Below are 14,690 nucleotides of genomic sequence, written 5' to 3'. Positions count from 1 at the left end.
AGAAATGGTCATTAAGAGGGGCCAGTCCATGATGATGCCCTGGGGCAGCTTCTGTGGTGTGTCCAGTGCACAGGGGCACAGCCCAGGCCCTGCTCTGTTGGTCCTGCAGGTCTCTGGCAGGAGCCTGGCTGTGAGAGGACACTGCTGTGTGCCAGCTCTGCACATACACGCTGTTTATCTATACACTGGTGTTAGAATCTGTGGGACACTATCGTAAGCATATGATTGAAGATATAAACCATCGTGTATTGCCCCGAGGAGATCACCTTTCTATCTGTAAAGGCTGTTGTGAGGCCAGCTCTGTCACAGCAGTGCCCATTGCCTGTCCCTACCTGCGCCCACAGCACTGACACACAGCAGGATGGTGACCAAGCTGCCAGAGCACCCAGGCCTTGCACCAACACCAGGGATGAGAAAGAGAGTGTGGAGTAGAACCAGAACAGCTCTAGAAGAACAAGCGCTGCTGCTCCCTGGCAGGGCTGCTGTGCCAGAGCTGTTTCCCCTCCACCCATGCACAGGACCTGTCCCTGCAGCTCCAAAAAGCCTTTGCAGGAGGGATATAGTGAAAAACAAGTCACTAAAGAGCCCTTTATTCTTTTTAGAGACAAGGAGAGCACTGCTGCTCATTTAAACAGCCAACAGTTATAAAAGAAAAGCCAGCAGTGAATTAGAAAGAGGTTGACAACATTATCACAAAGAGAAAACAACCAACAACACCAGAAAATCCAGCTGACAGGCTGGGCTTGTAATTAGCTACATTAAAACTTCTGTATAGAAGAAGATGGCCTGTTTATTGCTTCAGAAAACAGAGGGATATGAGTTTGCACAGGGCATCCTTTAGCTCCTGGTTCCTCATGCTGTAGATGAGGGGGTTCACTGCTGGAGGAACCACCGAGTACAGAACAGACACCAACAGGTCCATGGATGGAGAAGAGATGGAGGGGGGCTTCAGGTGGGCAAACATGGCAGTGATGACAAACAGGGAGAGCACGGCCAGGTGAGGGAGGCAGGTGGAAAAGGCTTTGTGCTGTCCCTGCTCAGAGGGGATCCTCAGCACGGCCCTCAAGATCTGCACATACGACACCACGATGAAAATGAAACACATAAAAACTAAAGATCCATTAAACACAATAAGCCCAAGTTCCCTGAGGTAGGTGCCCGAGCAGGAGAGCTTGAGGATGTGGGGGATTTCACAGAAGAACTGGCCCAGGGCATTGCCCTTGCAAAGGGGCAGTGAAAATGTATTGGCCGTGTGCAGCAGAGCATGGAGAAACCCAGTGGCCCAGGCAGCTGCTGCCATGTGGACACAAGCTCTGCTGCTCAGGAGGGTCCCGTAGTGCAGGGGTTTGCAGATGGCAATGTAGCGGTCGTAGGCCATGACTGTGAGCATAGAATACTCTGCTGTGATCAAGAAGGCAAATGAAAAGAGCTGTGCAGCACATCCTAAGTATGAAATGGCCCTGGTGTCCCAGAGGGAGTTGGCTATGGATGTGGGGACAGTGGTGGAGATGGAACCCAGGTCGATGAGGGCGAGGTTGAGCAGGAAGAAGTACATGGGGGTGTGGAGGTGCTGATCACAGGCTATGGTGGTGATGATGAGGCCGTTGCCCAGGAGGGCAGCCAGGTAGATGCCCAGGAAGAGCCAGAAGTGCAAGAGCTGCAGCTCCCGTGTGTCTGTGAAGGGCAGGAGGAGGAACTGGGTGATGGAGCTGCTGTTGGACATTTGCTTTTCCTGAGCACGGGGTGCTGTCATGAGAAAAAAAAAAAAAAAAAACGACAGTGAGAATCCAGGGCAGAGTTCTCTGACAAAATCAAACCAACTCGCACAGATCCTCCCCTGTCACACACAGACACTCTTGTGTTTTTCTAGGAGTATCTTTTTCAGCACTGTGGCTGAAACCCTGCTTGGGGCTGGAAAATGTGCAACCAAGTGCGGGGCCTCTGCCCATGGGCCGTCGATAAGTCAGCCCAGCTCTGCAGAAGTGCAGCCAGGGAACGGTGGGGACTGTCCTGGTTCTGCTAACACAGAAGGGCTGTCAGCACTTGCTTTCCCAGGGATAGGGAACAGAGAAGGTGAAGGCAGTTTAGGAATTACAGGTTTTTTTACCTATCCCCCCATATTCACTGCAAAGTGTTGTTGGGTGTCAGAAACCCTCGGCATTTCGGCTGCACTGAGAGTGAACAGAGCGAGTCCTGCAAGACCAGAGGGTGCCTGTGGGTCAGTGCAGAGTGAGGGCAGCTGCTCTCTCCCTCTGTCCTGCTCCAGCTGCCCTGGGCTGGCACCTTTCTGAGATGGGGGCTGATCACACTCCCATGTTACCCTGAAAAGCCACCAGGCACTGCTGAGAGCAGAGGGATCCACCCCAGACCATGACAGGTCTCACCCTTTCCTAAGGTCTCAGCACCCAACGTTTAGCCCAGGACACACACAGCTAATTCTCCAGCCCCACAGACTGCATTGCCCACAGCCCACAGGTCAGAGCAAAGCTGGGACACGTGTGCCCATGGACACACCTGCAGGAAAGGACCCACAAGATCAGGCTGTGACTCTGCAGCTGAAACTGCCATCCCCAGAGAGCCTGACAGCAAGAAAAAGATCCCAACAGCAGTGACCCAGAGCAGGGGAGCAAGAAGGAAAATGCGGTGAGGGTGGGGGTGAGAGAGGCCAGGGCAGAGGCAGCCGGGCACTCAGACAGCGTCCCCCTTCCCCAGCTGTGCAGCCACCTCCCAGACACCAACAGTGCCGGGCAGCTGCTCTCAGCCCCTGTGCTCTGCAGAGGAACTGGAGCTCTGGCTGCACAGGAGCTGCTTCATGCCTTGGAGCCCCCGGCCCTGAGGGCAGAGGCTTTGCTGGGTGGGAGAGGAGGCCAGGGGGCTGCTCACAGGAGGGATCTGACCTGCAGGGGGTCACAGGGATTTTTCTCTCTTCTCCATCCCATAACAATTAAGGATTCATTTTCCTCTCATTTCTGATCATTTCCCTGCTGCCTGGAGATTCTCCCCTGGGAGGTGTTTCCCTGTCCATGTCTGTTCCCTGTCAGTGCTCACAGACCATCCCACCCTCTGTGCCCTCCCCCTGGCCCTACAGATCCTGCCTGTTCACAGGGCACTGCCTGGGGGCATCTTCCTGTTTGCAGGCTGGAAAACAGGACAGGTCAGATTAGGTGTAAGGTGTTCAGCAAAGGTGATGCTGGTTCTGCATAGGCAGAGGAGAGGCAAGGCATGCCAGGATTCTCTTGAAGACCTACTGCAGTTCGTGTGTCTCAAGTATTTGTTTAAAATTAAGAACAGCCTTAATCACCACCCATTCCCCAGAGTAGGAGACTGAAAACACAGACTCAGGGAGGTTCCTTATCTTTGTAGTACTCTTTGTCTTCTTCTTCTCCTTGAAACCTCCTCTTGTCAATATTCTGGAATGAGCTGGAGCTGTGAGCAGCCCCGACCCACGGAGAGCCCAGCAGCAGAAGGACCCTGCCCTGCTGGGGGTCAATCCTTCCCCCCACAGCTTCTCCCCTCAGTGCAGAAGGCAATCCCTGCTCTGCAGCACATCCTCCCCTCTGATCAGAGAACCTCTGAGAGCTGTACTTACATATCTTGCAGGCTCTGCAATGTGACAGCTTTCTGAGATCCTACCATGATTAGCAGGTTCAATGCCCTGCAGCCACAGGCTTCATATCGGAGAGGATTTCATTTCCAGTGACCTCTCAGCATCCTCCCAGCCCAGACTGCGTTTCCCTCTCTGTGCCTGGCTCCTGTGCCCTCAGTGCTGCAGGCAGAGCCCTCAGCCCTGCTGCGTGTGCAGAGGAGCTGCTCCTGGGCAGAGCTGTCTCTCTGCAGTGCTGCCACTGCCATGAGCTCCCTGTGTCCCAGGAGCTCAGCCCAGCTCAGCAGCACAGGAGCAGCCCATGATGTCCCTTGCTCTGTCCCCTCTGGGCTCCTCCAGGTGTCCCTGGGGCTCCAGGGGCACATCCTTTGAAACAACCTCAGTTAATCAGTGATGTTGATTCTCTCTCCTCTGAAGAGACACATAATTGTGTTCTTTGTATTAAACAAAGAATTAGTATGAGAATCGACTTTTCTTGTCCCATCCTTAGACAGGACAGGAGGAATATTACAGCAAAGGATCTAATTCCTCCAAGCCGGGGGAGGAATATCTTCAGTTGAATGAGTTCAGGCATTTTGTTCGCATTTTGTACTCCCAGATCTAGAGAGACATTCATCAATCTTTGGCCATGTCATGTCTGTGCTCTGATTCAAAGCCTTTGCACACATGGGCTCTTGGACACTTGGTACCAGGTTTCTTGTGCAGGTCAGAGCTGGGCTGGTGCCACAGCTGGGGTGGTTCAGCCCAGATGTGAGGCCATGTCCTCAGCCAGGGACCTGACTGGGGAGCTGGAGCTGTCAGTGCTGCAGACAGAGCTGTGACACGGATGGAATGAACTGCGAGGCAGGGTGGCAGGAGTGAGTTCATCTGGTCTCAAGGACAGCAGCCTCCAAGCACAGCAACAGTCCAGATCAGAACTCAGTCTAGACCTGGAAGGCAATTCAAGGTCTCATAATGAGCTGTTACTACTGCAGGAACAGTTAAAGGACAAACAGAGACACTTTGTAGCTACTGATGAATTTAATAAGAGAAAGAGGTGAGAATCCCTGTGTCCTCTTGTCCTCCCTCTTCACCAGCAAGGTCTCCCAAGCCTCTGTGACTTGAGACAAGAATGTGGAGAACAAGCAGCAGTGGATGGGGATCAAGTCAGGGGTCATTGGAACTAACACAATCATCTCCAGTCTATGGGACAGCAGGGGCAGCATCCCAGGAGCTGGGACAGCAGGACCATGTCACAGTGAGGCCACTCTCCACCATCTTGGAAAGCTCATGGAGACTGGGGGGACTCCCTGACCACTGGCAGCTCTCACACAGTGTGTGCACTTTTCAAAATGGCCCATGGGTGAGCAGGGGAACTAAGGGCTGTGCCCCAGAGCATGGCCACTGGGACCCCATTTCTGGGTGTCTGGAAGAGAAGGTGACGGGGTTTGCCCAGGGCAGGTTGTGCCTGTCCATCCTCTTTGCTTTCTGTGAGGAAAGGACAGGGTTGTGGACGTGGGGAGAACATTGATGGTCTGTTACCAGTGGTGGACTGTTACTTGGAAGTCAGCAAGGCATTCAGTGTCATCCCCTGCAATATTTTTGTGTAAAAGGTAGGATATTATGGTCTGTGTTAGTGTGCAATTAGATGGGTAAAAAGACATCTGGATGGTTGGACTTGGAAAGGTGCTGTAGAAAGGGAGAAACTTTGCAGTCACGAGGACAGTCCAGCACTGGAAGCTGTTTCCCAGGAGTGCGCACCCACTCTGTTCCAGAAAGTGACCAAGATGTGTTTGGATAAAGCCCTGAGCAATCTGGTCTGACCCTGCTGTGAGCAGGAGGTTGGTCAAGACACCTCCTGAGCTCCCTTGGAGCCTGAATGACGCTGTCCTTCCTTCCCCTTCACATTTTCAGTTTAGGGAGAGCTCTCAGGTTCTCCCTGACCACAGGAATAATTCACTTGAGGTGCAGGGCTGCTTTGCAAGTGCCTCTAAATGATTCTGACCACAAGTTTTGCATCCCTTTTCATTTGCTCCAACCCAGGATTTTTTTTTTGCTGTCCTAATACCCTTCCAGAAAGACCTGCCCACCTTGTTCATCCTTTCACAACAGGTTCCTCAAGAGGTTTCAGCATCCATGTACAGAGTCTGCACATCATCCAGACATCTAAGCCACCATTGCAGAAATGGAGATGAGACACTTGACCAGCTCCTTGAACCCAGCAATTGGCACGACTTGTCTCCTGAGATGCCAGGAAACACCTGAGCTTTAAGTGCAGAGCATGTGAGTCCTGGTTGGGTATCCTGGCTTGTCTCCTGACCCATGTGGTGCTTCAGGCTCTGAAGAGAATCAAAACCAGCCATTGGACTGGGGTAGTTCCATTTTACACGTGTCACACAGGGCAGATGAGGGAGCTCAGAACTCCAGACTCTGCTGCATGGTTGTGACTGCAGAGACTGGAAATGCAGGTAACAGTGTGTGTCAGTGCACACACATACAGATTCTGGCTTCCTTTGGGCCTTTGCACTGACCTGGGATCTGTTCCTTGGCCTTCTTTGTCTCAAAAAGAAACTGTTCTCCTATGCAACCTCTACATCACACCACATAAGAAATAATTAAAAGGTAGAAAAATAATGAAAGAAGTACAATTTGGGGGTAATTCTGTCCAAGAGGTGTACTCTTTAAATGATTAAAACAAAAAATAATTGAGAGAAAAAGCATTGTTCTAAGAAATTCTTTCAAGACTCAGCTGCTGAGGTGTAGTGTATTTTTTGAAAAGCAAGAATGACTGTAAGGAATGAAATCAAAGAGCTTTAGTTTATCATCTTCATCAGTGAGAATGAGGAGTTCCCTGTTACTGTTACTAGTGACAGCACCACTGTTCACAAACATCCTTCAGAGCATCTCCATTTTTCCTGGGCTCCAAAGCTCATCCTGCTCAAAGTTTGACAGGATTGCTGCAAACCCCTGTGACCCAAATCTCTGCAACTGTCTCTGCTCAACAGCCTTTTACCCCAGGAAGGGGAAAACTGCGAATACAGACACCAACCCAGTGCCCAACCTGCCTGGAGAGCCAGGACAGTTGTGCCACACAATAGCCGCCTCTGAGGGAAGCTGGAGGTGATGGAACTGAAATGGTTTCAACCCAAATCAGAGAATGAGATAATCATGGAATCATTGAAGCTGGGAAAGACCATTAAGAACATGGAGTTCAACCATAAATCAAACACTGCCAAGTCACCACTAAACCGTATCCCAAAGTGCCACATCTCCACAGCTTTAAAATACCTCCCGCAACGGAAGTTCCAATCCTGAGCTGGCAGGACACCATTGGCTGCAGTTGGACATAAGATACTGGTCATGGCTGTGAGTTCAGCCCTGGCTGGCAGAATGTCTCACACCCTCACTGAGGAGGGCAGGGGGCTGGCAGATGGGAGCACGTTTCAGTTTCCAGATCCCAGCACAGAGCCCAAATCATACTGCCCTTGGACTCTGGATCCCATTTCCTGAGATGCAAAGCTGGTGGTACTTCTGTGGATAATCATGTTAAAAGGCATGAATAATCCTTTAAGTGTTTGTGGAATATGTCTAGGAATGTCAGTCGTATATGCTTATATTTATGTATTTGTAAAATAGTACTCTGCATCTGTGGCAGCCCCTCTGGCAATGACAATTAAATAGGTATTGGCACTATAAGGCTCCATAACTAATAGACAATCACTCATCTAAGTGGTTCAGATGACGGGTGGTCTGGCAAACGTCACCCTTTGTGTCCCCAGGTGATGGACACTGCTCATGTGCCTCTGCAGAGAGTGGCAGGAGCTGGATCCCCTTCTCGGGACAGACTCCTTCCAGGAGAGACACAGACACAGGGGGAACTCATCGGGCCTTTACGGCATTTCCCTCGGCATCAGTTTTGACATATTGGGTGTTGTCCTGTGACTGCCCTTTCTGCACAAATGATCATACAAACACAACCATTTAGTGAGACATGGTCATAAAGGGGCTGTTATGGACAAGAAAGCTCACCGTGAACTCTGGAGAGAGCGAGGAAGTTCATAATAAGCACCAGGAAGAACCAAGAAGCTCGAGGCCTCTTCTGAAGAGCGGGAGGCCTGAGCAGCCGTGATTGGCCATTGTAGGTGTGGGAGAGGGTCAGGGCATGCCAGGGAGAAGCAATGAGATGGCTGATGGCTTTAGTGAACCCTTCCAGCCATGTCTGAGCCCAGCAATGGAAAGCAGTTGATGTCTGCAGGTGGAGGAGGAACGGGAGGAAGATTTTCCTGGGAATACGGAAGGAAGAAAGGCCTGTCTTGGGCTAATCATGTATGGCAGTGCCATTTGCATGCTGTGGGCATGGCTGTGCCTGGGAGATGGGCAACGGCTGCTGCTGGGGTGGCTGTGCTCAGTCATGGCCCATGAGCTGACCCTGCTCTGCTCCTCTCTTACACTGCCCACACTTGGATGGTCCTCAGGAATCATCCATGAGCCTGGTGGATCCATGAACCTCCTGCAGTGATGGGGTGTGGATCCAAATAGGGGATTTAAGCAAGTTTGGGACTGGGACATTGAGGTGATTGGTGACCATTGCCAGGTGTATGAAGGAAGCTAGATGAGTTGTGAGGAACTCACAGGCATTTCCAACTCCACAGAACACCAGAGCCTTGCAGTTAAAGCAACAGCACTTGACATAAACCCACCCCCAAAACACAAACCACTCACACTGACCACAGGAAAAGCCTTGAAAAACATTGGAGAAAGATATACCAGGTCCCAGGGGTCGGGGATCAGCCATTCTGGTCATGAACAAGCATCAGGGGCTGACATGGCATCAGAGCCACCTCCACATGGCCCTCACCACCTGGAACCAGTGTCTCCAAGTCTTTCCTTCAGCAGCCTCCAGGGACAGGGACCTGCACTGGTTGTTTCCTTCACAGCTGTGTCAGTGATGGCCCTTCATGGAGTTCCAAACACCCTCAGAAACTTGGGGTTTGCTTCTGCCTTTCACTTCATTAGAGGTTTGTTCATTCTTTCAGTATCTGCAGTTCAGGATCATCGCAGCAGAGGGCTCACTAACATCTATAGTGCTCTTACAAACAAAGGCTCTGTGCATCATTTTCCTAAAGCTTTCGAGTCTGGTGTGAATGATTAGGGAGATTTCAGAACTGTTGCCAAACAGAGAGCATTTCCATGATAAATAGTAATAAAGCCACACTTCTTATATTTCCGTCCCCCTCCCAATGCCCTCATTTCCAGAACAGCTACTATCAACAATCTCCAGTATATACTGATCTGGAGCATCTCCTGATAAATTCTGAATGTGTCAGAGAAGTGGGTGCTAAAGCATCACTTGAGCAAGGAGACTTGCCAGGACACCTCAAGAGGAGTCACACTCCTCTGGACCAAGAGGTTGGAGTCCCTGGCAATCTCAGGTGCCATAGCACAGTGATACTTGTGTTCAGGGAGCTGGTCAAGTGACCCATCTCCTGTTCTGTAATGGTGTCTGAATTTGCTCAGGTCACCCCTGACTTGAGCCCCATCCACTGCTGGGTGTTCTCCAGACTCCTGCCTTCAGGAACAAAGTCCCCGGAGACCTTGCCTGTGAAGATGGAGGCGAAGAAGCCATGTAGTACCTCAGTCCTGTGTGATTCAGCTCTTAGCAAGGTCAGCAGCAGGCCCACGTACACCCTGTCAGTTCTTTTACTGCAAATGAAGCAGTGTCAGCTCATCTTGCTGCCCTCAGACTCCTATTCAAGGATCAAGTCCAAGGTATCTTTGCCATCATCCCTACATGCACATAATAAACTTCTTCTTTTGGAATTTCCACTGCCCCCACCTCCTATGTGCTGCCTATTTTCCCTGGAGCTCCACCAGTTCAGATGAGCAGCCTCAATGAGATAAATGCTTCTGTTCAAGGATACTTGGAGAGATCATTCTTGTGCTTGGAGCAGGCTGCCCTGTAAAGCTTTTCAGATTTCCTGAGCTCCTTCAATCTTCAGACCGACGTCCATGTCACCACCTCACACACCATCCACCAGCATGTCCAAGTCTTCTCATCTGGAGCCCACCAGCCTGTGCTCTGCTGCTGGCCTTCCTCCCTCCCCTCTGGTGCCTGGGACCCTTCTGTGTCCTGGTCACAACAACCAAGGTGGACACTGATGTTCACATCCCTTACCAGCTCTTCCTTCTTCATCAGTACCAGCTCCAGGTGAGCATCACCCTCATTGGCCCACCAGGCAGAGAAGCTAAGAATTTGGCCCAAGATCCTCTGGATTGTGTGCACCTGCAGCTTTGCCTGGCCAGTGACTGTCAGGGCATTTACAGTTCTCCATAGGAACTTCCTCATTGACTGGTGACTTCCTTGCATTGCTGACAGAAGATATTTTCCATTTCTTCTCCATGGTCAAATAGTTTGTGACATCTAACTGGGTTTACATGGCAAAGTCTTGGAACTGGGGCTGAGTATGGTTGTGCTACAGTTGTCACCTCTCTGAGAAGACAACAGGAGTTTGCCCAACGCCAGACAGGACCGGTTACAGCTGCTCCAAGATGGACCCACTCCTTGCCAAACCTGAGCCACTCAGTGATGCTGGCAGCACCTCTGGGATATTGTATTTGAGAAAGGGCAAAAACCGCTGCACAACAGCTGTGCTTTTTGCCTTGTTATTATCTCCCAGGAGCCTCAGCTCTACTTTCCCATCCCTGACTGTTCCATCCTGACCAACTCTTTCTGGTTTGTAAGTGTGAAGTCCCACAGGGCACCTCATCCCACTGACTCCTCAGTCACCCGTGTCAGGAAGATGTTGTCAATGAGCTCCAAATCCTCCTGCATGGCTGGTACCTTGCAGATATTGGGATATCTCATGTCTGCCACGAGGACAAGGCCTGGAAACATGAGGCTTCTTTCATTTGCCTGAAGGAGGCCTCATCTCATTCCTCTTCCTCATCAATGAGTCTGTAGCTGATGTCCAGTCACCACAACACTGCCCATGTTGTTCTGCCCTCTCATGCTGACTCCTCAACGTTCAGCTGACATTGTCTGTCCCCAGGCAGAGCTCCACACATTCCTGCTGCTCTCCCACAAGAATGGAAACTTGTTCTCTAAATCCTGATCTCCGGTATTATGAGCATCAGAGCCCTAAGACCATACTGTTTCCCCAGGAGATGATCCTATGACTCCTAATACTGTTGTGCTGGGAGAAGCAACCCATCAGGATAAATCATCTGCATGCCAATATTAACAGCTGAGCAAATGGAGATTCAGGCCTTGAGAAAATCTGGGATTCACCCAACAGAAAGGTCTCTAATTTGTACATAGAGAAATGAGCAGTGCTGTATCAGAGTGGGACAATAACCCCGTCCATCAGGACAGAGCAGGACCTGACACGCTGAGCAGTGACCCTGAGGAGAAGGGCCTGGGCACTACAAGGTCCCCACAGCTGCCCGTGGTGCACGCTCACCATGAACAAGGCAGCTGCACACGGGGCTGCATGAGGAGGAGTGTGGGAACCCAGACACCTGCAGTTCTCATCCCATTTGGTTCAGCACTGGTGTGACCCACACACACTGGTGTGTGCCAGTGTGCGGCTTCCCAGTTTGGTGAGACAGGGAGGAACTGGAGAGTGCAGGGCTGTGCCAAGGCAGGTTCAGCACCTTGTGCACATGGTGTGGGGTGCTGAGGGACCTGGGCTGCTTTGGCCCAGCAGCGCTGGGGAGGCTACAGCAGTGCAGGAGTAGCCTGAGAGTGCTTGAAGGGCGGTTTCAGAGGTGGTGGAGGTTTCTTCATAGTGGGAAAGAACATGAGAAAGAAATAATGGCCCAAAGTGCAGCTGGGGAGGTCCAGGCTGGCCATGAGCAGAAAGGAATGTGATGGAAGGGCAGTGCTGTGGTGGAGCAGGTCAGCAGAGGGAGTCTGCATCAGCCCAAGGCTTTGTGCTTCAAGGAGCAGCTGGGGAGGATGGAGAGATCTCAGCAAAGGAAGGAAGATGCTCAGACAAGAGCAAGGTGGGGCAGCAGGGGGGATGTCTGCAGCCTGCAGGGACAGAGGTGCAGGGGATGCCACAGCACAGGACAGGCTGTCGTGGACGTGATCAAGGGATGGAAAGAGGCTGAAAGCCCCACCAGACATGAGCTCCTTCTCCCCTTGGCTGTGGCTGTTGTCTGCACCTCTGATGCCTGTGAGGAGACACCTTGTCCTTGCAGCACAGGGGCCTCATGGCCTCCTTGTCCCCAGCCAGGAAGCTGGGAGATGTGGGACCATAGTCCTGCCCTTGGCCTTGCACAGCCCCACATCACACTGTCCCAGGAAGGGCCCTGGGCAACGTGAGAGGGACAGGATCTGCTTTCTAAAGGGGAGTCAAGGTTTCGTCCTTTGGTTAATGAAACACATTCAGGTTTACTAAGCATCAGAGAAACCTTTAGGTTGCTTTTCCTGATCTGTCATCACTGCCTCCAATTTTCTGCTCTAAACAGACCCTGAGACAGTTTCTCAGTAGGTTCCCTCAGTGGGATCCATTAACATTCCAAGCAACTTTGGAGTTTACATCTGACTTGGACTCCTTGAGAAGTTTCATCACCTTCCTCCAGGGTCTGAGGTCCATGGACTCAGCACCAAACTCACTAGAGGGGTCATTAAAGCGCCTTGGGCTGTTCCTGTGCTGCTGAGCTGGGCTGGGCTCCTGGGACACAGGGAGCTCATGGCAGCGGCAGCACTGCAGAGAGACAGCTCTGCCCAGGAGCAGCTCCTCTGCACATGCAGCAGGGCTGAGGGCTCTGCCTGGGGATCTCAGGAGACGAGCAAGGCAGAGAGAGATTAAAGGTGCTCAGGACTGGAGGGTGTCTGAGAGCTCGCTGGAGGAGAAACTTTTGCAGCCCTTGCCATGGTAAGTCTCTGGTGCAGGGCAGTGCAGCTGTAGCTCCTGGAGGCATCTCCTGAAACTGGCACAGGCACAGCTTGTGGGATCTGTAAGGACGGGGCTCTTGTCAGGCCATGTTGAACAGCTGTGAAGCGGGTGAGCACCCAGGGGTTCCCAGGGCTGTCCTGCAGAGCAGGGTCCCTGCACCCCAGGGCTGTGCCGGGCAGGGACTCTGCTGCCTGCCAGGGTCAGCGCTCAGCCTGCCCGGGAGATCCCATGGCAGCAGCTGTGGGGGGAAGGAGCGACCCCCGGCAGGGCAGGCAGGGAGCTTGTGGGATTGAAGGGGCCTGTGTGGATCAGGGCTGCTCAGAGCTCCAGATCCCCCCACAGACATGGCACAGGGTCCATCTGAACAAGGAATTCTACACAGGAACAGCCGCAACAGAAGGAGTATGTGCTTTCAGTTTTCCACTCTTGGTTTGCTGGGTGTGCAGTGGGAGATGGGGATTTATTTCTCTCTTTGGAGAAGACACTGAGACCCCAGTTCTCGTTAGGACGTGTCTGAGCTGCTCCTGAGCCCCTGCACACACAGAGCTGCCCCTGGGCAGTGCCAGGAGGTGTGAGCAGGACAGAGCTGAGCACACAGCAGGTGGGACGGGGTCTGTGACACTGACAGGGAGGAGACCAGGGACAGAGACACAGCTGCAGGCAACACAGACATGGGCAGGGGGAGAGGAAGCTACAACCTGAAATGCTTGAGACGGGATACAGGACCCCCCTGCCATCCCCCGCAGTGCAGATCCATTTCCCAGTGCAACCCCTGGTCTCCTCTCCTCCCCAGCAGACCCTCTGCACCAAAGCCATGGGGTCCAGGTCACGAGTCTCCACCTCAGCAGCTGGACCTCCAGGAAAAAGGTTCCTGCAACGGGGTACACAAAAAAGGTGCTAAAAGTACTTGCTCTCCAGTGTCATTATGTGAGTGGCAGCAGCACAGCTGGGTCAGGAGAAGGTTCCACAACATGCCCGTCTGCCTTTCTGTCCCTGCTTTATTTTCTGGTAGCACTGCAGTGTCCTTCCCTGTTTCTCCACCTGTTCCTGGTTCTCTTACTCTCTGGGGCTGGAGTGCGAGTGTGAGTCACTTCTTGATCTGACATCAAATTAGGAGGTCTTGCCCCAGAGTTGTGTTCATGGAAACCAGATGCCCAAGTTACATTTTAAACTGTGACGAACAGTTTTTCTCATCTGGTAGGAAGAGAGAATTAGCAGAAACATCCCATCATCAGGGAGAGGATTTTCCATGAGAAACAGCATGTTTATTTTCCTCAGAGAAGTCTCCCCTAACTTGTCACTGTTATTTCCTCCTTGCACAGGTCCTCATGCCCACAGGCAGCCAATGTCCAACAGCAGCTCCATCACCCCGTTCCTCCTCCTACCATTCACAGACACACGGGAGCTGCAGCTCTTGCACTTTTGGCTCTTCCTGGGCATCTACCTGGCTGCCCTCCTGGGCAACGGCCTCATCATCACCACCATAGCCTGGGACCAGCACCTGCACACCCCCATGTACTTCTTCCTGCTCAACCTCGCCCTCCTTGACATGGACTGCATCTCCACCACTCTCCCCATGGCCAATTCCCTCTGGGATTCCAGGGCCATCTCATACTTTGGATTTGCGACACAGCTCTTTTTGTTTCTCTTCTTCATCACAGCAGTGTTTTGTCTCCTCACCATCATGTCGTATGACCGCTATGTTGCCATCTGCAAACCCCTGCACTACGGGACCCTCCTGGGCAGCAGAGCTTGTGTCCACATGGCAGCAGCTGCCTGGGCCACTGGGTTTCTCAATGCTCTGCTGCACACGGCCAATACATTTTCACTGCCCCTGTGCAAGGGCAATGCCCTGGGCCAGTTCTTCTGTGAAATGCCCCAGATCCTCAAGCTCTCCGGCTCACACTCCTGCCTCAGGGAACTTGGGCTTCTTGCAGTTTGTATATTAGTAGTATTTGGCTGTTTTGTGTTCATTGTGGTGTCGTATGTGCAGATCTTGAGGGCCGTGCTGAGGATCCCCTCTGAGCAGGGACGGCACAAAGCCTTTTCCACCTGCCTCCCTCACCTGGCCGTGCTCTCCCTGTTTGTCAGCACTGCCATGTTTGCCTACCTGAAGCCCCCCTCCATCTCCTCCCCATCCCTGGAACTGCTGGTATCTGTTCTGTACTTGGTGGTGCCTCCAGCAGTGAACCCCCTCATCTACA

The 14,690-nt window shown here is 52.2% G+C and overlaps 1 protein-coding gene across 1 annotated transcript; it reads right to left on the bottom strand.

Moving 5' to 3' along the window:
- Positions 1-790: 790 nt before the first annotated feature.
- LOC308052568 (olfactory receptor 14J1-like) lies at positions 791-1,898 on the bottom strand (the record flags this gene model as incomplete). The annotated part of the gene is made up of 1 exon (XM_080364639.1): positions 791-1,898. Exon 1 carries the CDS (start codon positions 1,751-1,753, stop codon positions 791-793), a length of 963 nt encoding a protein of 320 aa, XP_080220765.1. The 5' UTR covers positions 1,754-1,898.
- Between the last annotated feature and the right edge of the window lie 12,792 nt (positions 1,899-14,690).

Source organism: Nesoenas mayeri, assembly GCF_963082525.1.
Source record: "Nesoenas mayeri genome assembly, contig: SCAFFOLD_35, whole genome shotgun sequence".
Taxonomy (NCBI): Eukaryota; Metazoa; Chordata; class Aves; order Columbiformes; family Columbidae; genus Nesoenas; species Nesoenas mayeri.
This window is presented reverse-complemented; position numbering and strand designations above follow the sequence as displayed.